Source organism: Microchirus variegatus (assembly GCF_963457635.1).
Source record: "Microchirus variegatus genome assembly, chromosome: 16".
Lineage (NCBI taxonomy): Eukaryota > Metazoa > Chordata > Actinopteri > Pleuronectiformes > Soleidae > Microchirus > Microchirus variegatus.
In genome coordinates, this window is record NC_139817.1 from 5000248 (window position 1) to 5027118 (window position 26871).

A 26871-nucleotide genomic window follows, 5' to 3' on the forward strand; every position below is an offset into this window, starting at 1 on the left:
GCTTTTGGCCCGTTAGCGTTCTATACTTTACTGTACGTGTTTGTCAGAATAAGCCCTAACCCTTCTTTTCAATTAATTTGAGGCAATTCCCTTCTGTCTTCTCAAAAGTCTATCCCCAATTTTAATACAGAAACATTTCAGAGCCCTTTCTGCAAATATCAAACCTTAAGCCAGAAACACGAGTGTGGTATTTGATGGTGACCTTTCATTTAAAAAACAAATCACAATTGATGAAAAAAACAAATCCTGTTTTTTATCAGTTAAGGACCACCTCAAAAGATCGGGGTTTTTTTTTTATCTCAGGGGGCTGATCTCGGGAAGGTCAACGACGACCTCAGCCATGATCTCAAGAGAAGGTCGCCCATGCCCTTATTTGATCTCGGCTAGATTAGTGTATTCAGTCGAAGAGCTATTTCGGGCTCAAAAATGCAGCTGCTCGACTTTTCGAACAATTACAAGACGGCGCGAGATCATATCACGTTTCAGCCTTTCGTTTTTCCCAAGTTTAATGTCGGTTTGACAGTTGATTTTAGGGTTTCACCTGATCACCTTGTGTGATAGGATTCACCTCTCGGCTAACGCTGCTGCTGCTGCTGCTCACTGTGCAGCCTCAGATCCTCGGGGCTTATCAAATCAAGGCCGCTTGTCTGTAGAAATCTTTCAAATACTTTTTAATAATACATCTCAAATAAGTAAAAAAAAAAGGCCTCAAGTTTGAACACTGTTTCATTGCCGGTGAGGGTTACCAGGGGAATTATCTGTATCTTATATATTTTAAACCAGATTCTTTATAACCCAGTAGAAAAAAACAACTTTGCAACTATGTTTTGGATTTATTTATTTATTTTACTTTTACTAGAGCAAGAATATGCAAATACTCTTGGAATAAAGAAGTAATATTGAGACAATACCACTATATTTGTTTTGGTTTGAGGCTATTGCACTGATAGTACGTCTCAGGGTATTAGTTTTGGAAGACTGTAATGCAACGTTTTTTTTGTTTTTTTTTACCATTATAACTATCTAGAAGATGAGATAGTCCTTTAATTTACATTGCCATAGCCGTGAATTATTAGTGGAGGTAATAATTCTACCCTTAGAAATCAATATTTACTTATAGAAGTAATAATATGCCTCTTCTTTTGGCACCTCGGAACTTGTGGTGTTCCCCAAGGCACCACCTTCGGCCCGCTTGCCATTCTGTGCATTACAGTAGTTTTGGGGTAATTAGCTAAATTGGACACTCTAAATTGACTGCGAGTGTGAGAGTGGGTGGTTGTGACTCCGCCTTATCGATCTATACGTCAGCGGAGATTGGCGCAGCATAGCGCCCCCCCATGCGACCCTCAGTGACCGTTCAAAACACACCAATGATGCATGCACGCTATTTCAGGAACGCTCTTGGTTTGGCCTTCACCGCTCGCTACACAAACGCCGGTTGTGCGTCGTTTTGCATAATTCGATTCGAGTGGCGCGCTCACCTCGTAGTCCACCTCCAGTGAGTGTCCTTCTCCTTTGGTCTGGAAGTGCTGCGTGTGGGCGTCCACGGTGAGGTTAACCTGCTTGTTGAAGCGCTCGATGTGCACCGAGTGCCAGTGCTGGTCGTCTAACAGGCTGCCCACGGTGACGGCGACGGCGAACCTCAGCCTGCTGTCGTCTATAGAGAGAGAGAGAGAGAGGCACACAGCGGGGATGAAACGGAGCACATCTTTTTCCACTTTGAAGATGTAAATGTATGTGGGCAGACTGTGGATTGAAAGCAATTAAATACATACACACAGCTTTGCCCTACCCATACATTTAGATAAGCGTATGCAAGAGTTGAAACACAAGCTTCAATGGTTCTTTCAAATGTCTTCATTTTCTCAGTGAAAGTCCAAACTTTTCACTCTCCATCGAGGAGCGGTTCAAAAAGTCACCCAAAAAAGACATTCGGATACAAGACAGAAATCCGTCTGTATTAATAAATCATTCAAGGATCTGGTGGAGTGCAGTTCACCTAAGTTGAGGTAGAGGTCCAGCCTTCCTCTGTGAAGCTCCAGGGTGATGTAATCGCCTCTCTGCCCCACGCCGTGCAGCAAAACGCCCTCGGCCTGATGGCTCTTGAACCGCAGGGAGATCACATCCTTCACCGTGGACATGGACTTCTGATTGAACCGATAGAGCAGCGAACTTCTGCCGTCGAAGTCTGCCACGTATGATTCTGAAAGAGAGAGACACTTGTGATTCACACTTACACAAATATTCTCATGCCACGTTTAGGTGGCACCGAAACTGTGGGAGGAAGAAGGGGGGGAATGTTTTGACACCGTGAGACGGCTGTGAATGTCCACAAACACGCACATGAAGACGCAACAGCGTCAGTGTCATCGGCTTTACGATTTGACCGGGTGGAGTTTGACGTATCGTGAAAGGCCATCAGCGTTAGGATTAATTGACAGAGACACGGCAAAAAATGTTAAAAGACAACAGAAAGCAAACATAATATGAGTTTATTAGGTACAGAGGACACCTATACAGTAGTAGCATGTGGTCTTCTGCTAGCAGGGATCTAGCTAGCGCATTTTAGCATAACGGCCAGTTAGGCTGTAATTTGTGGGCATTACGCAATTTTTTTTTAGCGTTCTAGCTATCGCATTTTAGGATTACAACCCGCTCTGTTATAATTTGTGGCCGTCAACACCCACAATATTGGGCATCGGTAACCGAGTGTCTGGGGGACGCCTGAACTGTATGTCTATCTATAACACAGTAGCATGTGGTCTTCGGCTAGTAGGTATTCCGCTAGCGCAATTTTAGCGCATCGGCCCGTTACGTTATAATTTGTGGGCATTGCGCATTTTTTTTTGCGTTCCAGCTTGCCCATTAAAGCGCAACAACGAGTTCAGTTATAATATGTGGCCGCTATGCTAAATAATTTTTTAGCGTAACACCGACAATTTTTGCGCGTCAGTAATCGAGTGTCCGGGGGTCGCCTGAACTGTTCAAAAAAAACTAAGAACCAAACCTATAACACAGTAGCATGTGGTCTTTGGCTAGTAGGTTTCTCGCTAGCGCAATGTTAGCGCATCGGCCCGTTACGTTTTTAATAATTTGTGGGCATTACGCATTTTTTTTTGCGTTCCAGCTTGCCCATTAAAGTGCAACAATGCGTTCCGTTATAATTTGTATAATTGTCAATGAACGGGATGAGACACGAGTTAGCCTAGCCGGTTCGGGTAGCCACCACTTCCCACTCATACTTTTTTTTATTTATTATCAGCAGAATTCAGCCAACCACAACAGAAAAAAAGTCTGTTAACACCAGCATCAAATCGTGGGAATAACGCGTAGCATCGCGCCGTATTTCGCGCCACACATGCCATTTCTCACTCTGAGAGTCTTGAATTAGCAACCTGCCAGGCAAACAGAAAATAGCATTTCTTGTTGCTGGGGAAAAGTCTACGACACACAACACCATTAATTGTGTTCATCTGCATACCTTATGTTCCACAAAAAAGCGCAAAATAGCATAAAGCGCAAAATACAAAAACTGCCTGAAAACACGAGTAGCAGGAAACGGGGACCAGAACAACCAGGATGACAAAGGACAACGGGAGTCCGGAGACTCAACACACTGGGGGAGGCCGGGGATAATTGAACACGGGTGAGACTAATGAGACACAGGTAAATCACATCAGGGCAGGACGGACAATCACAGAGGGAAAAGGTACACGACCATTGGGAGGAAGTAGAAAATAAAACAGGGAAAAGCAGGAGAAAACAGGTACAAGTTCATGAAAATCAGACTGAATAAATATCCGACAAAAAGCAGCTTCTGAAGGACCCCAGGGGTCAAGAGCGAGGGGTCATAATAGTATCAATTATTACACCAGCAGGGCTCCGAAACTCAGAGTCGAGTGGACCCGTGTTGTAACCGCTCATTACAACGCGGCGGTAATGAGCGGTTACATGATTTACTGTTGCTTTTCTATCGTTTTGGTCATTCTCCTTTAGCCTCTGGCATCAACAAGGCATTTTCTCCTATAAAAACTGCTGCTCACTGGATATTTTTTTTTCCCCCCCGATTCTCCGTGCACCCTAGAGATGGTTCTGCAAGAAAAACTTCCCCCCCCCGAAAAAAAACCCAATAGATCAGCGCTTTCTGAAATACTCCAGTCTGACACGGACAACAATGCCACGTTTAAAGTCACTTAAACTACAATTTTTCATTTCATTCCCTCCCCCTGTCCTGATGCTCGGGATTACAACTTCAGCTTCGTGGTCGCCTTGACCGGGCCTACGTGCTGAGTTGCAGCTGATTAGATATTTACATAAGCAGATGTAAATTCTATATATATATGAACAAATGTCAAAGACAGATAACAGAGGTGTTTGAATTACACCGTGACATTTCTATTTCACGTCAGTTCGGAATTTTGGACAAAAGACCTATTTTCCAACTTAGCCGGTGTGATGGAGACGTCTGGAGACGTTTTCAAGAAACTTCATTCAGTTCAAGTTGCAGAGTTCGCTGGTGCTATGGCTAGCGCAAGTCAATGGTACAGGTTAGCATAGCATTAGAAACCGACTCCACAGTGCACCCGAGGCAAATCAATTGTAACGGCAGACAATCGATGTACATAATATGTACATCGATTGTCTGCGTATCTGTGTAAGGCGCGCATTGTTTCGGGAAATATTATCTCCGTCCACGCGGAAACCTCCTGAAACGACTCAAAACGATGTAGATCACAATTACGCTAGCACCGTAAGTTGCGCTGTAATGTTACACCAAAAAAAAAAGACGATGTTGTAAACGTTAGCCATAATAACAAAAATGGAGAATGAACCGAGCCAGAGGAAAGAATGGGTGGGAAAAATAGTCTGTTCCTTTACGTTTCGCGCCATTTACCGCGGAAAAAGCGGCTAGCGACAAATCTACCGACTTTGGGTGAGCTAGCTTTTTATTTATTTTTGGAGAATTCGCTTCTGAATCTTGTCGATGTTACATATCTGTGTTGATAGAATGTTTGAAATAAAACCAACCTTGCAATTTGAAGGATTTATGTCTCAGCAGTAGCGCGTCATACTTCCTGTTAGGCTATTGCAGCGGTGGACTGATTCCGCTGCTGCTGAGTAAGTAGTCCCTCAAAAATTTGTTTCAGATATTATTCTATCAACACAGATATGTACATCGATAGCCTGCCGTTACAATTGATTTGCCTCGGGTGCACTGTGGAGTCGGTATGTCAATGCTAGCGTGTACCATTGACTTGCGCTAGCCATAGCACCAGCGAACTCGGCAACTAGAAGAACTGAATGAAATTTCTTGAAAACGTAATGAGTGAATAAACACATATTGACTATATAACTCGCACTCAATGTCTCAAAATTGGCTTTTTAGGAAGCTTGTGTCCTATTCGGGGAAACCATTCGCGGCTCGCTAATTCAAATAATAGCAACTTTGAAGCAAGACTTGACTAAAAACACAAAACTGGCGTCCGTGAAAAGTTCCAAAAGACAATTCTACGGCTCAAAAAGTGGGATAAACGGCACAAATGCTACCCTCAGTCAGGTCTGGTTGTTCGATAGCTCTCCCGTTTTTGAGACGAAGGACGCGGCGCAGCTTCTGTTCATTTAGACGGAACGGCGGCAGAATAATATCAGGCGAACAACGAGACAGAAACTTTTATTTTTAACTCATTCTGCCGCTGACAATAAATGAGCATGTTCCAAGGCTGCGTCATTGTGGGGAAAAGCTCATCCACTGCCTTGGCTTACCTTCACATCTAATGAAACGCGGCAAAGTGGTACGTCGGTACACCAGGAAAGCAGGTTTGTAATTTTTTGTAAAACGCGACACTGTAAAAATAAACGGATTCTGAGGCTCTGCAGAGCGTGTCAATCATCGCTCGTATTTTAAAATTGAAATTTAAGTATCGCTTTATTAGGTACAGCTGCCTGTCAGTGTGGATTTCCGTCCGGCCAAACACACGTGGCAGCAACTCGTTTTTCAACTAATGTGTTATTATACATGACATATATAGTACATTCAAGTGAAGAGAGCACATATTCCTGAGCAGTTTAACAGACCTATTTAACTGAATATCTCGCTTGCAGAAGGACATTCTCGTTGGGTTTTCAGGAGCTGAGCAAAATAATTGCGTCAACGTTAGCGCACGACGCGCGACGTCATGTTTACGCGACTCCTGATTGTTAAAATGAGTCTCTAAAGTAACGCTAAACTGTAAAAACGGAGGCACACATACGCAGTACACGGTTACGCTGGTTATTTGCTCGGTTCTCGTTGTTCACCTGAGATTAGATCGCTCCAGTTCGACTGTAGGCGCGCTAACCGCCGCTAAAGGCGCTAACGCAGCTAACTGGTAGACAGTACTTGGACTCCAGTGCCACCGCACAAAAACACTGCGTTACTTTAGAGACTCATTTTAACAATCGGGTTCTTGTTGTTTGCCTGAGATTAGACCGCTCCAGTTCCACTGTAGGCTCGCTAACCGGCGCTAAAAGAGCTAACGCAGCTAACGGAGCTAACTGGTAAACCGTGCCTGGACTCCGGTGACACGGCACGAAAAAACTAATTACTTTAGAGACTAATTTTAACAATCGGGAGTTAAGTAAACATGACGGATGATGACAACGCGCCATGCGTTAATGTTGACGCCGTTAATGCCCGGTACAAATTAAAATGGAGTATTGTTGCCTGAGAACACATACTTTTGCCCTGCTCTGTAGCTAATTGTGTAAAATAAATGTACATGAAACAAATAAAAACATGAATAAAAGCCTGATTTAAGTCATTTTGGACAGGAGTGTATTGGTAAAAAATGGGCTAGTGTGGGTATTTCATGGTGGTCAAATAAAAGAGTACAAATTCTCCAGTAAATGTCACTTCTCTGGGTGGGAAAAGGTCTGAGAAGGAACCACTCACTACAAATAAGTCCGACCTTGAACCAGCCGAGCTACCACACTCCTGTTTCTCCTGCCTCTTTATTAGAGGGTCCTGTGTACCTAATAAAGTGGCCTGTCGGCTTATATTTACAGGCAGACATCTCAATCCAAGGATAGACTGAACCAAAAAAGCAGAAAACAGAGGAGGAGCGCATGAGGCCACATTAGTTTTTACACCTGCTTATCCAACATTAATACCTGTGGTGGTCGGTCATCATAAAAACCTCTCAGCGTGGAACAGTCCGAGGGCGTTTCGCAGCGTTTCATCTAGTTAGCGCTGCCTCTTAACACGTGGGAGAGGTGTGTATAAGTGATTCCCCGTGGTTGTATTGAGAACTGCTCAGGTTATTAATTTCACTCAGTGTGTGTGTGTGTGTGTGGGTGAATAGCATTTCATCCTCCTAAATCATGCGTGGTCACACATCCACGTGTGACGCTTTGACTATTTTTGACGCAGATTTCGCAGAATGAATGAATTCAAAAGTCACATGAAAGAGTTCATAAACAGGGTTTAAAATCATTTAAATGAGGTCCAATTACCATAAATGCTAATTAACCTAAAAAAACAAACATTTAGCAGCTAGCTTCCTTGTCTCTTACCACCTAGCAGCTAGCTTCTTAACAAGACTTAATTTTTAAAACAAACTTTTACGGTTGTGATATGAACCTTGTCTTTAAACTGAAGAAAATAACTTGCTTTTCTCTCAAGCAACTCTGTTGGCCTCTATAGCCTCTTAGCAACTAGCAGCTAGCTTAACAAACAATTAATATTTTTTGTAATTATGTAAAATATACTCATACATTAACCCTAAAAATGTAATTTGAAGATTTTAAGTAAATTCACTGCAGTTAAAAACACTAGCCGCTGACTCATGCTACTGCTAGCTTGCTATGTTTTTAGTCCCTTACTCTTACCTCTCCCTTACCGCTCCCTTATTTAATTATTGAATGAATTCTCAGATCAATTAAATTTCAGTTTCATACACTGGATACAAATCGCTATAGTTAAAATGGCTCAGCATTGATTCGAGACAAGGCTAACCGCGGCTAGAATCGGCAACAGCGATGCTAATACATTGTTATTAGCATGTAACGGCCACAGAAGGTAATCATATATAATAAACAAACAGTGTTTTGCATGTCAGAGGTCAAAGTTGATTTAACCTCACGATACGATACACGATAACGATAATATTGCGATAATTCGGTGATAATCGCTATTTTGCAACACAATAATGTCGCGATATTTGTCTAACTGAAGGAGAAAAAAATGTCCTTCTCCGCTGAAAACTCCTCTCTCTTCCTCGGCCAGCTAACTTCCACCCAACTTAACCCTCATTCCTTTGAGCAGCGCCACCGTGAGGCGACATGAAGTACTGACGCTTCTTTTTTAAAATATGGATTATTTGCCCTGGCGTTGTAACGTATCATTTTGAATGATAGCTTATTTGGTAAATAGTAAAAAATGTGATGTTTTCATCGGCGGCGTTGGCGTTAACTATCACAGGCTGATGCTCCGAGAGGCAGAATATCATTTTCACTTTTGCTCCCAGGTTTGACACATCCTGTCTGCTGTACTTTAATTACACACTCTCTCCCTCTCTCTCTCTGTGTGTGTGTGTGTGTTACACATTTCTACTGACACAGAACTGGCTGAATCTTCAGCCACTGGCAAGTGCACTTGAGCAGCAGCCCCACTTCTGTCTGTTACTCTATGTGGGACACCGTTCCCCCACCCCCCCCCCCCTTGTCCTGGCACTGCATTTGCTCCCTGTTGAATAGACTAAATTATGCTTTTCCTGATACAAGGTGTTAAAGTGTTGTTGTTTTATATACTGTATGTGATATAGTGGTTAGTTCATTGAAAAGTCACCACAGAACTACAAGAAGCTGCTACTCTGGGACGTACATATAAAGTGCAGATAGCTGTTTTATAATAATATTTGGTTTGAGGAAAAGCATTTTCCCAAGTTATCCTTCATTTCCTGAACAAGTTCACGTTGCACTTTTAAGAGTGCTTTTAAATTCAATACAACAGCTAAAAAAAGCTTTTTTCCCAACTAAGTTCTCATCTCCATGGTGAAGGTCTACATTAATAAGGTTCTTCGGCTTGTCCTCATAGGAGAACCCTCTTTGGTTCCAGGTAGAACCTTTTTATAAAGGTTTCACCTAGAACCCTTAGTGTTACCAAGAACCCTTTTAAAACCCTTTATTCAGGAAAGGGGTTTTAAAGAGTTAAAAACACATGGAGGTCATGTAACAACATGTGGACATGAGCTGTGCAAAGTCTGATGCTGCTGAAATGGAGCAGAGTGAAATTACAGAGGTTTTAGTAAAGAGATGTCTGGGGCGTTCTCACTTTTGAGATTTCTTAGGTACCAAATGATTAAAAACCCATTTAATTGTATTTACAGGTCACTACAGATCTAAAAATAACTTGTTTAAAAAAAAAAAAAAAAAAAAAAAAGTATGATAAGTCGCTGTAAATGGATGCTTACTGTGCGGTGCGTAATAACAACTCTGTGACTCTGCAGCGTCTTCAGTTACGCAGCGCCATTGGCTCTGGCTTACCTTGGTCAATTACGGTGATTGACAGCTCGTTTTAAACCTCTAAACCGTCCCCGATCCCGGGGGGCAACCGTGAAGAAGAGGTTACTGGACCCACCTTTTCTCCTTGCCCTTCACTTCATTATAAAAAAACAGTCACTTCTATGTAGTTTCTACCAATTTGTCACTATTTTTCTTCACTGTTTTTTTTAATTCTATTGTTATCGACTTTAGACCTTTTATGTTGTTGTGCTTTTAAAACTGTAAAGCACTAAATGTGCTCTGGAAATAAAGTTGAGTTAACTTAAATAATGGGGAGGAAGAAACGAGCGAGCAGATAATTATAGCACACTTTTGCATTGAAACCGCTCATCGATCGACATTAAACGTGTCGCTCATCTAAAGATCCAGGCTCTCCACTCAATACATGTGTGTGTTTGTTTGTGCGCTATAGGATAAAATGAGCTATTCCAGTAATTCATTGGTATTAGTTTCTCAATAAATAATATAATACAAACCCTAGCGCAAACCCCCAGAGCAAACACTAGCGCTAGCAAGTGTTCGAGCAAAGTTGCTCTGGTGGCGTCGCTAATTTACAGGTTAATTTTGGAAGTGTTGAACGTGAGATCGCTGTGCAAGTTGAGTTTTTCATCCGGTCTGCATTCTGATTAATGATTTCACCGCACGCTCGAGAAAGCCCCCGAACTGTGAGTCACAGGCAGGAAGAAAAAAAAAGAAAAGAAATAAATCCCTGTGATTCGCCGCGAAAAAGGGGGCTGCAATGGATGGATGCAGAGTGTAAATGAGCAAATCTGTGAAGCCACGGAGGTGTGATGTATGGACCGAGTGCTCTCTTAGTGTGTGTGTGTGTGTGTGTGTGTGTGTGTGTGTTACTCACTGTAGGAGCAGCCGTACACCTCCACCCGGAGGCCCATCCAGCCGCTGGGGTTCCAGTCGAGCGGGACGAAGCGCAGGAAACGCGTTCTCACGGGTTGAGACAGCTTGTTCTGGACAACGGCCTCTGAATTCACATTCCCGACAAACCTCTGCAGAGAGACAGACACACACACACACACACACACACACAGTGTTTGTGATCGCAGCATAACACGAACGCACACACTCTCCGCCGAGGAACAACAAAATGGCCCCAGATCAGGAGTAAACAGCAATATTTTCACGGGGGAGCGGAAAGTGAATCTAAGCAGAATGCAAATCTGAAGCCTGAGCAACAATAAAGTGCTGAGATGGCTAATCCAAAAAAAAAAAAAAAAGCAATCATCCTATCCTTGGACGTACAGTTTAATTTAAAGTTTACATCCAGTATGAGTTAGCATTAGCGCTGCAACGAACAGTTATTTTCTAAATAATGTTGATTGATTCGTCGAATAATGTTGACCTCATTATGATAATGTTTTCAAATGTCTGGTTAACACAACCGTCGTTGCGTTACTTAAACAAAATAAGTGTTAAATGTTTCACGAATGTCACAAATTACAGGCAAAAAACCCCCCCCGCCAAAAACACCAAATCATTTGAACTTGAAAGCTAGCTGCTAAGAGGCTAGGCTAGGAGGCGAATTGCTAGAACTCCCAAAAAAGTTGAACAAGTAATGTTTTTTGGGGTTTTTCTTCATGAGCGTTTCAAGACAAGGTTCATATCATAAGAGTATACGTTACTTTTAAATGCTAAGTCTTGTTAAGAAGCTAGCTGCTAATTGGGGAGAGGCAAGGAAGCTAGCTTTTTCTTTCGAGGTGAACGTGAGTACAGAGAGTCTTTCAAGAATCTTATATGAATAGTAACTTTGTGTTTAAGCCAAATCAGTAGGATGACTTAAACACCAAGTCTTGCTAAGAAGCTAGCTGCTAGTTGCAAAGAGGCTAGGAGGCAAATTGCTAGAACTCCCAAGAGAGTTGAAAAAGTAAGTTCTGCAGGTGTTTTTTCTTCATGAGAGTTTCAAGACAAGGTTCATATCCTAAAAAGTATACGTTACTTATAAATGCTAAGTCTTGTTAAGAAGCTAGCTGCTAGCTGGGGAGAGGCAAGAAAGCTAGCTTTTTCTTTCGAGAGTCTTTCGAGAATCTTATATGAATACTACCTTTGTGTTTAAGGCAAATCAGTAGGATGACTCAAACACTGAGTCTTGCTAAGAAGCTAGCTGCTAATTGCTAAGAGGCTAGGAGGATAATTGCTAGAACATTACATATTTCTGTGCAAGCAAACTCCCAAGACAGTTGCTGAAGAGAAAAACAAGTATTTTTTTCTTCATAAGAGTTTGAAGACAAGGTTCGTATCACAACAGTTTATGTTAATTTTAAATATTAAGTCGTGTTAAGAAGCTAGCTGCTAGTTAGGAAGAGGCAAGAGGACGATGATGAGGGGAGCAAATGGTCTTATTGGGAATAAATCGGCCTCTGTAGCTGACTTTGTCTTTTAACGTCGGCGATAATGGTCTTACTTCGAGAGCTCAACATTTTCTCAGTCGACACTTGGTACAGAAAGTTTGCGAAACCACTGCTTTACTCAGTGATTACGCCCGTTTTCGTTCAATCAAGTCCGCGTGCGATGGAAGAGAAATGACCAGCGAGCCGGGCCAGGGGGCAAAATAAGAGCTCTGTATTGTGTTTTTCTCTCTGCAGAGCTAAAAACAAAACAAAAAAAACCTCAGAGTACAGTTGTGAGATGTCATTCCTCTTCCTCCCTCTTCTTCTTCTTCTTCTTCTTCTCCCCCCCTCCAACCCTTCTGTACTTTAAAACTGCACCAAACAACACCGGGGGACACGAGCGGAGAGAGAGAGCGAATGACAGATGGAGACAGAAACCGAGACAAGCGAGCTCCCCTGAATGACTGATTACCATCCTCTTCATAACCGATTCCAGGCAGGTGACGCGTCGGATCAATAGCGACTTGTAGTATGAAGAACAAAAAAAGATACATCATTGACGGCGGAGCTCCGGGGCTTTTCCCTGAGTGGCTCGCAAACAGTCGAGAGAAGGCCAATAATTCAGCTTCCCCGCAAACAACGAGGAAAACACAACGACCAAGCAGCACAAATGACCCCCACCGATGCTCGTGGAACACGGCGGAGGCAGAAGCATCATTAAATACACCAAGGTTTGCAGCTTCTCGGTAGATAATCAAGGCAACGGTGCGACCGCGGGAGCCGTTACTGTGATTTATGCGCGCCGCTTTTCCAGTTTGAGCCATTTACCGAGTGCAGCCGAGTCCTAAAACATGGTACAGGCCGCGGCTAATTTATACCAGCACTGCAATACACGGGGGGGGGATAAGCAAACAGCACTGGAGGGGGGGGGGGGGGCTTATAGGCATTCGGACGAGGGAACAAATGAAGTGAGAGAAACGTGTGTTGGCCTCCTCCAAAAAGAGAGGCCATAAATATTCACAATTATTCCCAACTCCGAGGTGCTTTAAATAATCATCAGCCGGAGAAATCGAAAGGACTGTAGTCATTAGTGTTTAATTGGGAATCAGGTTGATGAAAACACGCCGCTGTGCCAGCGTTTGCGTTCCGTGACCTTGTTGTTTTTCAGGCTTATTCGCTGTAAGACACTGCGGGCGCTCGATTGCCGCGCGTCGAAAAAAAGCTGTAATTTAAAGCCTCGGAGAACGCCGCGGTATTAAATATTCACCAAATAGATTGGAAACAATCAAAGTTAAGAGTTCGGAAGGGGGGGGAAAAAAAACCCCACATCAGGAATAGTGTATTAAATACAAACATATCATATTAGACTATTTGAAAAGCAATGCACAGAAAATTGAAATGCACCGGCGTTGAAAAAAACATCCGTCTTTTCCACTTGAATTCCCAGTCGAACGTCTGGAAAAATCGAATGACCCGAGAATTAAATGTCTTTCTAACGAGTCATTAACTAACGCGGCCGGTGAGCGTCACCGTGAGTCATGGGTATTCGAAGCTCACACCACAACACCAACACCTCTGGGGACTCGCTCCTGAGCGATGACGTTCGTGAGGTCGGAAAAACTTACGACACATTCTGCGAGAGCGTGTGTTGAGCCTCTGAATAATCAGCCTGAGGGTGCAGGAGAATTCAAATCAGTCGGATGACTCAAACACTGAGTCTTGCTAAGAAGCTAGCTGCTAGTCGCTAAGAGGCTAGGAGGCAAATTGCAAGTACACGACAACTCCCAAGAGAGTTGAAAAAGTACGTTTTGCAGGTGTTTTTTCTTCATGAGCGTTTCAAGACAAGGTTCATGTCATAAAAGTATACGTTAATTTTAAATGCTAAGTCTTGCTAAGAAGCTAGCTGCTAGTTGCTAAGAGGCTAGGAGGCAAATTGCTAGAACACGACAACTCCCAAGAGAGTTGAAAGAGTACGTTTTGCAGGTGTTTTTTCTTCATGAGTGTTTCAAGACAAGGTTCATGTCATAAAAGTATACGTTACTTTTAAATGCTAAGTCTTGTTAAGAAGCTAGCTGCTATTTGGGGATAGGCAGGGAGGCTAGCTTTTTCTTTCGCGGTGAACGTGAGTACAGAGAGTCTTTCGAGAATCTTATATGAATACTACCTTTGTGTTTAAGCCAAATCAGTAGGGTGACTCAAACACTGAGTCTTGCTAAGAAGCTAGCTGCTAGTCGCTAAGAGGCTAGGAGGCAAATTGCAATTACACGACAACTCCCGAGAGAGTTGAAAAAGTACGTTTTGCAGGTGTTTTTCCTTCATGAGCGTTTAAAGACAAAGTTCATATCATAAAAGTATACGTTACTTTTAAATGCTAAGTCTTGTTAAGAAGCTAGCTGCTAGTTGGCGAGAGGCAAGGAAGCTAGCTTTTTCTTTCGAGAGTCTTATGTGAATACTACCTTTGTGTTTAAGCCAAATCAGTAGGGTGACTCAAACACTGAGTCTTGCTAAGAAGCTAGCTGCTAGTTGCTAAGAGACTAGGAGGATAATTCCCAGTCGAACGTCTGGAAAAATCTAATGACCGAGAAATGAACGTCTTTAACTAACGAGTCATTAACTAACGCGGCCGATGCGCGTCACCGTGAGTCATGGGTATTCGAAGCTCACACCACAACACGAACACCTCTGGGGACTCGCTCCTGAGCGATGACGTTCGCGAGGTTCGGAAAAACTTACGCCTCTGAATAATCAGCCTGAGGGTGCAGAAGAATTTTCCAGGGGGGGGCCCCCGGAGCACAGAGGTTGGTCCTTATCCGCATCCACAATCCTAACCCCACAGTGACTTCATTATTTCTATTTATGCTCCTGACACTGTACAACAGTGTCCCTCCCGGTTCATTAAGGCTCTTTGCTCTTCCTCTCCAGTGATGAGTTCCCCTGTGTCACTTTTCCTTTATGTTGCATACGGCCCAGGCACATAAGTTTATTTTAATCAATTCACCAGAGGATAAACACGGCTGCCGGCAACGAAGACAATGCGGTGTGCTCCATGAGGTCACCGGCCAGTTAAACAGCCTCAGGGAACAAATAGGAAAAACTTAAGCGCACACGACCTTGCCACGAGCGCTGGTCTAACGCCGCTGTAAAGGAGCTCATCTACATTCCCCCCCCCCCCATCCATTTACAATTGGTATCATCTGAATGAAATGCGAAGGTTCAGTGTTGAAACTACCCCACGAGTCCGTTGGCGTAAGCGTGCGGTCGCTTCAAAATAAAGATTATTTGGTGTTTTTGCAGCTTTGCTGGGGTTATCTTGAGCCGTGTGTTTCTACAGAAGCTTGTTATGCAACCGAGGGACAACGGCTCCGTCCCAATGCACAAAGCAATGACAAAGAGGAAGGAAACAGCGGCAGAGACGGAGGGAGAACGGAGAGGGTTGTCAATGAGCGTTTAAATCTGTGCCGGTGCTGGTATCTGAAGACCACCACAGTTCCTCAGGATGTTGGATTCAAGCTGATTTTCAAGAGAATGACACGTTTCTAGCTCGTTGGACCCGATTAAAAACATGTAGTAGTGTCAAATATTTGAAGAACAGAGTAGAGACGAAAAGTCCAACGTGCTAGAATCTTCATGCCAAGTCTGACATCTCCTACGATGTGCTCCTAGTCGTTGACCGACACAAAACGCAAGCAAGAACGTTCTGTTGAGCTACTGAGTCTTGCTAAGAAGCTAGCTGCTAGTCGCTAAGAGGCTAGGATGCAAATTGCTAGAACACAACAACACACAAGAGAGTTGAAAAAGTACGTTTTCGCAGGTGTTTTTTCTTCATGAGCGTTTCAAGACAAGGTTCATATCATAAAAAGTATACGTTACTTTTAAATGCTAAGTCTTGTTAAGAAGCTAGCTGCTAGTTGGGGAGAGGCAAGAAAGCTAGCTTTTTCTTTCGAGGTGAACGTGAGTACAGAGAGTCTTTCGAGAATCTTATATGAATACTACACCTTTGTGTTTAAGCCAAATCAGTAGGATGACTCAAACATTGAGTCTTGCTAAGAAGCTAGATGCTAGTTGCTAAGAGGCTAGGAGGCAAATTGCTAGAACACGACAACTCCCAAGAGAGTTGAAAGAGTAAGTTTTGCAGGTGTTTTTTCTTCATGAGCGTTTCAAGACAAGGTTCATATCATAAAAAGTATACGTTACTTTTAAATGCTAAGTCTTGTTAAGAAGCTAGCTCCTAGACGTTGACCGATAGGGTAACAGGGTGTTCTGACGCAAAACGCAAGATCGTTCTGTTGAGCTTGGGCAACGGCACCTCTTCCTCGTTGACGTCTCCTCAAGGGACTACCAAAACAAAGGCTTCTTCATCTTCTACCAACTTTATCCTCCACATGAGGGCTGCGGGTGTGCGCCAATCTCAGCCCGACATAGATGTCACATCCCGGGCAGCTCGCCAATCCATCACGGGGGCCTCATATAGAAAGAACCGACCATCCACTCTCACATTCACACCTACGGAGAGTCCAATTTGACTAATCCCCAAATCTGCAAGCTTTTTTCGGAAGCCAGAAAACCCCATCATGCAAACTCCATGCAGAAAGGCCCTTGTTCCGACCCGGGTCGTGAACCCCCGGGTCTTCTTGCCAACTGCTACACCAACCATGTTTCGACGACAAGGTAAAAAAACTGGATGGGCAATTCCTTGCCTTCCCAACGACCTACGAACTCACGCAGTGTCGAGGATCGCTCATTGTCAAACTTCGTCGTGATTCCAGTCCCTGGACCGAGACACGGCAATAATCCGTGCCACTGTGATTGATAATCTGACGTGGTGACGTGACCGTGAAAGACAAAAAAAAACCCCATCATGTTGTTCGATTCTGGACAAATTGTGAGTGGTGAACATGGGCTACCCAAATAATATTTCATTGACTGACGGAATGTCAAGATTTTCATTTACAGTACCCTTCAAAAGTTTGGGGTCACTTCAAAATGTCATTTATTTTTGAAGGAAAAATGAATCATAAATACACTCTATACATTGATAATGTGGTAAACGACTATTCTAGCTGCAAACGTCTGGTTTTTAATGGAATATGTACATCGGTGTATAGAGGCCCATTTCCAGTGTTCTAATGGTACATTGTGTTTGCTAATGACACTAGAAGGCTATCGGATGATTAGAAAACCCTTGAAAACCCTTGTGCAATGATGCTAGCACAGCTGACAACACTGTTGCTGGTTCTTTGCCAAAAGGGCAAATCATTATTGCTAATCTTGTCAATGTCGTGACCATATTTTCTATTCATTTTGCGACTCTTTCGATGCATAAAAGTGTGACTTTTAACGGTGAGCCCAAACTTTTGAACAGTAGTGTATATTTTAAAGGAAGCAGTTACAGAGTTATTTGACCGGTATCTACTCGTGTGTGTGTTTGTAGCGCTCATCCCTCGCGAGGACTCATTTCTGAGGCTCGGGCTAAGATTAGCGAATGAGACGAGGATAGCGCTAAGGTCAAGGTACTTGTATAAATATGTAATAATCGCCATGTTTTCGCCAGCACTAATGTGATAGTCCGCCATCATCACCGACTTTGCTAATTAGTTGCAGTAGGCAGAAAAAAAAATCACCCCTCAGACAGCCGTCGCATCAGTCACACTAATTATCGCAGTATAATTTTTAATAAGAGCAACAAATCAAAAAAAGTACACTTTTACAGTATGTCATTATTTTGTTTTTTTACGCACTGTATGAAACATTTATAGACACAGCGGATAAAAAAGTTTCCTTGTTTTTATGAGGAAAAAATCAGTTATTTGAGATTTATTATGTTGATATTGACTGATTTTAACTGTAAAACTGTTAAAAACGCCATGACGACGCCATCTTTACGGGAAAAGCAGCCAGCGCGGCTATAAACGGCCTCAGCTGAGCCGACAGTTTTTTGTATATATAGTATACGCGCACAACGATTGTGGAAATTACCTATGAGACCCGACTGTGTAACCGTTACGAGCGCCATCAACACGCACGACCAATCATGCAAATACGTTTTAATCCTCCCGAGGATCCCCCCCGATTCCAACCGGAGCGGTTATCAACGCGAGGAAATCAATGTTTTGAATTTCCCAACCTTTTAGAAAAAAGGAGGAGGATTTTTTTTTTTTTTTTTTGTTCATTTTCCGCAGCAGCAAAGAGATTTCTAAACACGGCCATTTTTCCAAGAATAATGATGTTAATGTACCTCTTGCTGCTTCAGTACGTCCCACTCCCCCACCTACGGATTTTTTTTTTCTTCTTCTTCTTGCAAAGCTCATTCCGCTAATTTACCGTGAAGCAGAGTGAATAAATTACACAAGGAATTAGATCAAATGTGGGCTCTGCCGCTTTTTCAAGTTGTACTTAAAATGTACCATCGAGTGCTAAGCCACAATTTTTTTCTTTTTTTTCCCCTCTTCCCCACTCATTCATTCATTGTGTTTGAACATAACTGACAGAAATACACATTTCATCTCATCAGAGAGAGCTTTCACATGACACGCGTCGTTTTCACGGCTCGTCTCGTCGAGCTTTTTCGCTAATTAGATTATTATCAGCTCGTATAAGAAGACGGACACCTTTTCTACCTTATTTCAAGTATGAACCAGTGGCATCTAGTAACGTTATATCTTAAACGTATTGAAATTATGCGCGTACAAAACCAGCTACTTGCTGCACTGCTCCCCGATCTCCGCTCTCAGCCCACATCTTGGCATTCGGCTGAGAGTTAGCTTCAGAAGAACAGGGTTTTCGTGTTCCCCTTTAAATAATCTCATCATGATGAGGTTCTGATAGGTATTAATTGGCATTCCCGGGCAGAGACGCCATTTTTAGGACACATTGAGGACCCAGCGGGACATATTATGAACCTCTGAGCTTTTTTCGCTAATTAGAATACTATCAGCTTGTATAAGAAGACACCTTTTTCTCCCTTTTTTAAGTGTAAACCATATGCATATGGGTATCTAGTAACGTTATTTCTTAAACATATTGAAATTATGCACGTACAAAACCAGCTACTTGCTGCACTGCTCCCCCATCTCAGCTCTCAGCCCACATCTTGGCATTCGGCAGAGCGCTAGCTTCAGAAGAACAGGGTTTTTTCGTGTTCCCCTTTAAATAATCTCATCATGATGATATTCTGATAGGTATTAATTGGCATTCCCGGGCAAAGACGCCATTTTTAGGACACATTGAGGACCCAGCGGGACATATTATGAACCTCTGAGCTTTTTTCGCTAATTAGATTACTATCAGCTTATATAAGAAGACACATTTTCTACCTTTTTTTCAAGTGTAAGCCATATGCATATGGGTATCTAGTAACGTTATTTCTCAAACATATTGAAATTATGCGCGTACAAAACCAGCTACTTGCTGCACTGCTCCCCGATCTCAGCCCACATCTTGGCATTCGGCAGCGCCTTAGCTTCAGAAGAACAGGGTTTTCGTGTTCCCCTTTAAAAAATTACGTCATGATGAGGTTCTGACAGGAATTATTTGGCACTCCCGGGCAGACACATCCAGCTAATTCAACTGTCAAATTCAATCCCAGACCACTGCTCCCTGATAGCTCTCAGCCCACATCTTGGCATTCGGTAGAGAGTTAGCTTCAGAAGAACGGGGTGTCCGTGTTCCCCTAAATAATCTTGCCATGATGAGGTTCTGACAGGTATTACTTGGCATTCCCGGGCAGAGTTACCAATTTTAGGACACGTTTAGGACCCAGCGGGACGTATTATGTCTCTCTGAGCTTTTTCGCTAATTAGATTATTATTAGCTTAAGACACCTTTTCTAAATTTTTTTCAAGTGTGAACCAATGCATATGGGTATCTAGTAACGTTATTTCTTAAACATTTTGAAATTATGCGCGTACAAAACCAGCTACTTGCTGCACTGCTCCCACATCTCAGCTCTCAGCCCACATCTTGGCATTCGGTAGAGCGTTAGCTTCAGAAGAACGGGGTTTTCGTGTTCCCCTTTAAATAATCTCGTCATGATGAGGTTCTGACAGGAATTACTTTCGCATTCCCGAGCAGAGACGCCAATTTTTAGGGACATAGTATTATTTATTTTTTTTGCTTAGCAGCTCCATGATCAGACACATTTATGGTTCTGTCGAAAAACACACAATTTCCTTGCCCATAATCATCTCCAAAAAATCCAAACGCCTGATGGGATTTTGCCTACACCGAGTAACATTATTCAGAAGTCGTTGCAAGCTTTTGCTTTCGCAGAGCACAGAGGGGGTGGAAATGCAGCGTCGACACGATATTACAATGTCCAATAATGAACCCCCTATACGTTCGCTTTAGTTTAGAATTAGGGTTCAGCATCTTTAGGTCTCGGCTCGCCTCCTGCAAAACATCATAAATCTCGATTTCAGAGCGCATGAACACAACGTCCAGGTTAGCTGCTGCTGCTGCTGCTGCTGCAACAGCCTCTGTTATGTTTGTGAGCACATCCCCCGACGAGGTTGTGCAAATTTGCATGACGATTCAATGGCGAGCAACAGCTCCGTTTTTCCAGTTATTGCAAATGTTCACGCCAAAAAATACACACATTGATGAGTCATGTCGATTTTTTTAAAATAATTTTCTATGTGCAAATTAAATATGCCCATAATCACAGGCTGATTGAATGACACATGACACCAGAATGTGCTTGAAATACACGTTAACGTACTGTTTTGGAAGTATTTTAGGAGTTTTCTTTCAACAACCCGTAAAGGCACATTTGAAATAGAGGATGTTAATTATCATTGCAAAATAAAGAAGAAAACAAATCCTTTCTGGTCGGCGAAGGCCACCGTAGTTCTGTATCACGCCAACTGTCAAGAGCCGTCCTCCGTTTTGTCACAATCTGCAGTCTCGCCAGTAGATGTCGCTGCTTCTCGCAGCGCTAACAACCCGTAAAAAGGCACATGTTAAAGGCGCCATATGTAAGAATGTGGCCAAAAACGGTCACTGCATTCAAATTCAAAATACCGATAACCTTTTAGGTTTCGTTTTCTGACGTAACTGGCAACCCGTGGTTGCTCGGCAACTGAGACTCTACTGACTGCAGTGATTGGTAGACGGCGGTAGGTGGCGCCACATAACCAAAACATTATTTCAAAACTTAAACATGATTTGCAGTCTGCAAAATGCGAATATTTTGTCTGTACTGTTGTTGTTGGTGAGTTCAGTTTGTTATATGAACATTATTCCTGAGTCTCTGTGACATATTAGGAGGATTTTACGGGCCAGTTGCTTTAGGTTTATTACATAATACACACCTTTTAAGGTTATTTATTTATGTTTTTTTTCGAAGGGGAGGCTAATTTGGCTTGGCGTGGCTGAGAGCCCCGCCGTCATATCAGCAGCTGCTGCTCTCTCATTAGTCCCCCACAGCCCCGGCGCTCCGACAGTGAGCCGTTACCTTTGAGCTTCACTTGTTAAAATGCCAGACAGATGTGGGTTCACGTCAGCGAAAAAAAAAAAAAAAAAAAAAAAAAAGGTCTGAGTGAAAACTGCACTTAGCTCGGCTTGGTTGAGTTTCATTAAAGATAGCACATTTCTTTGTGAAACCAAAAGAGAGCGAAGAGGCGTTTGGGGTTTTTAATTTTCTGTGTGAGCGTGCATTCAATCCACTTCTTCTTTTTTTGACCAGAACTTTACGCTCCGGTTAAGTGCTGCATGAATCTTAATATGTAATATATAAAAAAAGAAAAAAAAAAAAAGAAACTCAGCATTCTTCCATTGTCTCTTTCATGAGTCGTGTTACAAAGGGCGATAGCTGCAGGCCGTTTTTTTGGCAATATTGATACAGAAAGCCTGGTATTCTCCCCGCGCGGCAGCTTTATTTCCTTTTTTTTTTTTTTCCAGAGCGTTGATATGAGCTCTGACACTCTGTGGAAGAAGCTGTGAGCTGTTTAACACCGCCGCTTCAACACACAGATACAATAATATGTGAGCCAAGTTCACCGCGCTGCATATTTCATCAAGTGAAGACAGAAATAAAACTGCACTATTCATAAATAAACAGAGTCTTTAGGCACGTCTGTTATGATGTCATTTAGCTATTAATTGTCTTTTCTTTTAATACATTTGTACGGAGCCCCCGAAGTGACATGAGAATAAAAAACAAAATGACTGAAAAAAAAATTGAAATCTTGAGTTTCCAGAAATGTATTATTATTATTTCATAATTGTTTGGTTTCCAACAAATAATGAAAAAAAAAATTTCCCCAAAATTTTTTTTTCATTTTTTTTCAATTTTTTTTGGAAACTCGAGATATTTTTGTCAAATTTTTTTTTTCATATTTTTTTGGGAAACTCGAGATCTCGACTTTCACATTTTTTTTGAAATGTTTTATTTAAAAAAAAAAAAAATGTTCATAATCTTTTGGGAAACTCGAGATCTCGACTTTCAATTTTTTTTTGAAATTTTTAATTTTTTTTCCCCCAAAAAAATTCATAATCTTTTGGGAAACTCGAGATCTCGACTTTCAATTTTTTTTTGAAATGTTTTATTTTTTCCCAAAATTTTTTTCATAATCTTTTGGGAAACTCGAGATCTCGACTTTCAAATTTTTTTTGAAATTTTTTATTTTTTATTTTTTCCCCCCCAAAAATGTCATAATCTTTTGGGAAACTCGAGATCACGACTTTGAAACTCGAGATTAAAAAAAAAAAAGTGTCCTTTTTTTTTTTTTTTTTGGCCTTCAATTTTTGGTCACATCAAAAATTGGAGTAAGCCCAACACACTAACCAAATTTCGTCTTGATCCGACAGATTTTTGTCTGACCGTGACCAACATCTGGGGGGCGCTGTAGAGCCCTGGAGCTATGAATGGTTTCTTGTCCGATGCTACTATCGCATTTTTCGCCAACCCGACCTCCGTGCTTAATTTCAAAGACTTTTTATGCGCGTTAACTCCCTCAAAAATGAGTCTGAGAAAAATAATAGCTTTGTGAAAAAATTGTGATCGTTATTCACATCCCCCCCCCCCCCAAAAAAAATCTAAAAACAAACAACTGTTAATGAATTTAATTCAGAGTGAAGATGCTTATCATTTACAGGACTTTATAGTTTTTAGGAAGTGTGACTTTTAACTGGAGTACATTTGTTGTGGGACTATGTTCACGAGTTAGCGATACTCATGTACTAAGTAGTGTTTGTTGTAGTATATCGTTACAGGACCGAAACCTAACATTCCCCCCCGATATATATATATATATATATATATATAAAACCACATGATTTTTGATTTCATCTCTAATTCCTACATTTTTGCCCACTTTGGATAATGCATTTTGCCGGAGCATGAATAATTCAAGACAACACGCGGCGATAGACACAATGATTACCACACTCTTTCAACACAGTGGAAAAATAACAATAATAATAATAATTATAATAAGAAAGGAAAGTTCACTCTGCAGAAGTAAAATGCCAGTGGGCAACGACACACACACACACACACACACACACAAAAGCTAATTTAACCGGCAAATAGAAAACATGCTAAAACAATTCAACATCTTCTCAGCAGCCTTTTGACATTAAGGGGGGGCAAACAAGGTAAAGGAATAATGGCGTGTATAATGTGCCAAGATGAGACTGTGAGACCTTGTGCAGACTGATGTAACGTGTTGTGACACCACATGTTTTTTTTTCAACAAAAAAAAAAAAAAAGCAAAGAAAAGAAATTCCTTTGATGCCATTTCATTCCCCACATTTTGAAAAATGCCCGAGGAGAGCGGATACACGTTATCTGACAAGCGAACTGCGCTGCCACGCACACGTAGCACATAGTAAAAAATGTGACAACAACAAATCCGTCTTGTCGGCGTTGAGGAGGCGACCATAAAAAAAAAAAACAGCCCACTTATATTATTCACCGACTTGGTTTATCAGCCTTAAAGGTGCGTTATGTAATAAATCTAAAGCAACTGGACATAAAATCCTCCTAATATGTCACAGAGACTCAGGAATAATGTTCATATAACAAACTGAACTCACCAACAACAACAGTACAGACAAAATATTTGCATTAAAAAAATATATTTTACAGACTGCAAATCATGTCTTGGCATGTGGCGCCACCTACCGCCGTCTACCAGTCATTGCAGTCAGTAGAGTCTCAGCTGCCGAGCAACCACGGGTTGCCAGTTACGTCAGAAAACGAAACCTAAAAGTATTTTGAATTTGAATGTAGTAACCGTTTTTGGCCACATTCTTACATATGGCACCTTTAATACTTTGGGAAATGTACATATTTATACATATTTTAATTATTAGTCATTAAGGCTGAACAAATGAGTGGATTAATTGATTATTAATCAATGCCTAAACTAATTGAGTGTTTAAATTTAAAGTATTAATCCAAGATTTCTAATTTCTCTGCTTTTTAAATGTGAATATTTCAAGGTTTCTTTGCTCCTCGTGACAGAAGAAATCATTAAAACACGAGTTATCTCAAAAGGTTTGTGGACAAAATTCATGGATTTCAGGTTTGAAAAAACTTTCTGCACCAAATCATTGACAGATTAATGGATTGTGAAAATAATCTTCAGTTACAACCCCCGTTAGTCACAGAGAACACAGGAAAAACAGCGAAATGTAAGCTATACGCTACAAGCTATAAGCTACATGCTAATTATCCCGGCACTGTGACATGTGTGACAAAAGGCTGGATCAATATTCATATATATATATATATACATATATGCAGCTATATGCATCATTAGTTACTGAGAGCAGAGGAGAAACAGCAGAACGTAACTTGACATTTCAGTGTTGTTGCATTGATGCTAAGCTGAGCTAATCATTCCCAGGCTGTCAAATGTCAAGCAAACAGGGGCTCAATCTAATCGTGTCCGTGTTTCACGACGTGACCAAAACAAAACAAAAAAAATCACTGACTGGAGGTGTAAATATTAGCTTTCCGACGCGCTAAAGCTACACACGGCTACATGAATCATTAGCCCGCTGAGAGCAAAAAAAGGAGAATATGTAAAAGTGTCACGCCAAACAAATCTTGACATTTCAGTGTTGCAGTGACAATAGGCTAATCATTCCTGGGCGAACGAGTGTTTATGATGTGTTAAACAGAGCAAACTGTATTTGCAGCTACGCTACAGCGTTAGCCAGAGCAGAGTAGCATTAGCGGAACTCAAGTACAACACAAACTGAGTTGTTGTTGATGTTTTGATATTGTTGCAGTGGAAAGCGAGGCTGTATCGCCCTCAATATTGAGATTTTTTTCCGAGACCACCCTTGGGACCGAGGACAGAACAAAGATGGCGCCGAAAGCAGCGAAACGAGAACGCTACAAATGTAAGTATTTTCTTTGCTAGTAGAGATATAAAAATTATGAAAAGCACTGTATTATCTTAGTTTGAGCCCATTTCATGGATTACTTACGTCATCGTAGCGTAACATTTATTTTACGTTCTTTTGTCAATAGCCGGCCGGTGCGGACAAGTGACCGTTTGCGTAAATGCGTTCTTCTTCTTCTTTTTTGGAGTTGACAGACTGGATTGGATGGTTATTCTGCCCCCTACAGTCTGAAGACGTATCTGCATTTGTGGGGTGTCCTATTTCTGAGTGACAAAATAACCCTCAACACTTGGTTTTGAGGGCCAGTTAAGATTAAGGGTTAAGATAGGAATTGGAATTGGCCCATAGAGTTTCTTCCATTTTCGAACACCTCTGCACAACATTTTCTTTTTAGAAATTTCAAGAGGACGTATCTTCGCCAACACCGGAATCTGGATCCGCCAACCACCAAGTTATACCCAACAATGTTGATAAAGTGCTAAATCAAACCGCGTGGACTCACCCCGACGCCGTCCTCGTGCCTGTACTGCTTCCACACCCGGCCCGTGTCGCTGTAGAGCAGCAGGTAGCTGCTGACCCAGTCCCAGCTGTCATAGCGCCCCTGTGTGGCCACGGCAGTCACCTCAAACTGCTCCCTGAGGTCCACCTGGATCCACGGCTCCTGGTCGGTCACCATGGGGGACCAGCCTCCTGCTCCTGCAGCGAGAGCAGAGAAGATCCATTAAACATCGATAAATGGTGGTTTTTAAGCTCATGTTTTTTTTTTTTTAAATAAATCCCTGATGTGTGAGTGGGGGCGCATTTATATACAAAAAGGCTTCAAGGTGAAGTTACACTCCAGCTGCCAGAGTGTTCACAGGTCTTCAAAATAGCTGATCCGTGTTGGAAAATGCGCGTACGGCCTCTGGAAATACACCTGCCGGAGATATTCTGGTGGTTTTTCCTACATCCTGGAGGTGATTATCGTGTTAGAATTCACCAACTGTGGCTTTGATTAGGGTTTTTTATGGCATATGTAATATCTCCAGAGCTCACAGGAGCCTCGGATTTGTTCTCATTTATTTATTCAGCCAACTCTGGAAGTTGTACCGGGGAGATTAAAAAAAGGGCACGGGACGATGACAGGACGTCGCGTCTTGACTGTGCCACAGTCAATTTAAAATCAAATCAAAGCAATCAGACGGTTTCCTTACCCCCTCGCAAACGCTTTGACATTTGGAAACGTCTGGAGAAACAACTTTTATTGGCATCTGCCTCTTTTTTTTATAGCGCTATTTCCCCCCCCGGTAGCCTTTTGATTTGCCTCTGCCATGTGACCCTCCCCCGGGTTGGCTTTATGGAGGGGTCCAAAAGGGGCCAACCCCTGAATGCCCTTGCGAGTTTTTCCTCAGCACTGACTTTTTTCTATGACTCACTCAATGACAGCCGGGGACTCCATCCATTCATCCATCTGCTGTGTACTGCTTATATCCTTTGGCCTGGAGCCAATCCCAGCTGACATTGTCCCAGGTTGGCCCAGGCCATTGTTACGAGGCTATTACAAAGCTGAGATGTAGCGGCAAATAACCGTTCACACACACACAATTAAGCTAACAATCCAGACTTTGGACATTTTGAGGGGAATGAAACCGAC

The 26871-nt window shown here is 42.1% G+C and overlaps 1 protein-coding gene across 1 annotated transcript in view; it reads right to left on the bottom strand.

Moving 5' to 3' along the window:
* cntnap5a (contactin associated protein family member 5a) overlaps window positions 1-26871 on the bottom strand; it is a gene marked incomplete at both ends in the record, with an annotated part of 138333 nt that overhangs the window by 83936 nt on the left and 27526 nt on the right. The window contains 4 exons of the mRNA XM_083903183.1: window positions 1482-1657; window positions 2000-2203; window positions 10397-10544; window positions 25741-25934. Of these exons, the coding sequence (XP_083759309.1) occupies window positions 1482-1657; window positions 2000-2203; window positions 10397-10544; window positions 25741-25934 (722 nt within the window). The remainder of the gene's footprint in view (window positions 1-1481; window positions 1658-1999; window positions 2204-10396; window positions 10545-25740; window positions 25935-26871) is intronic.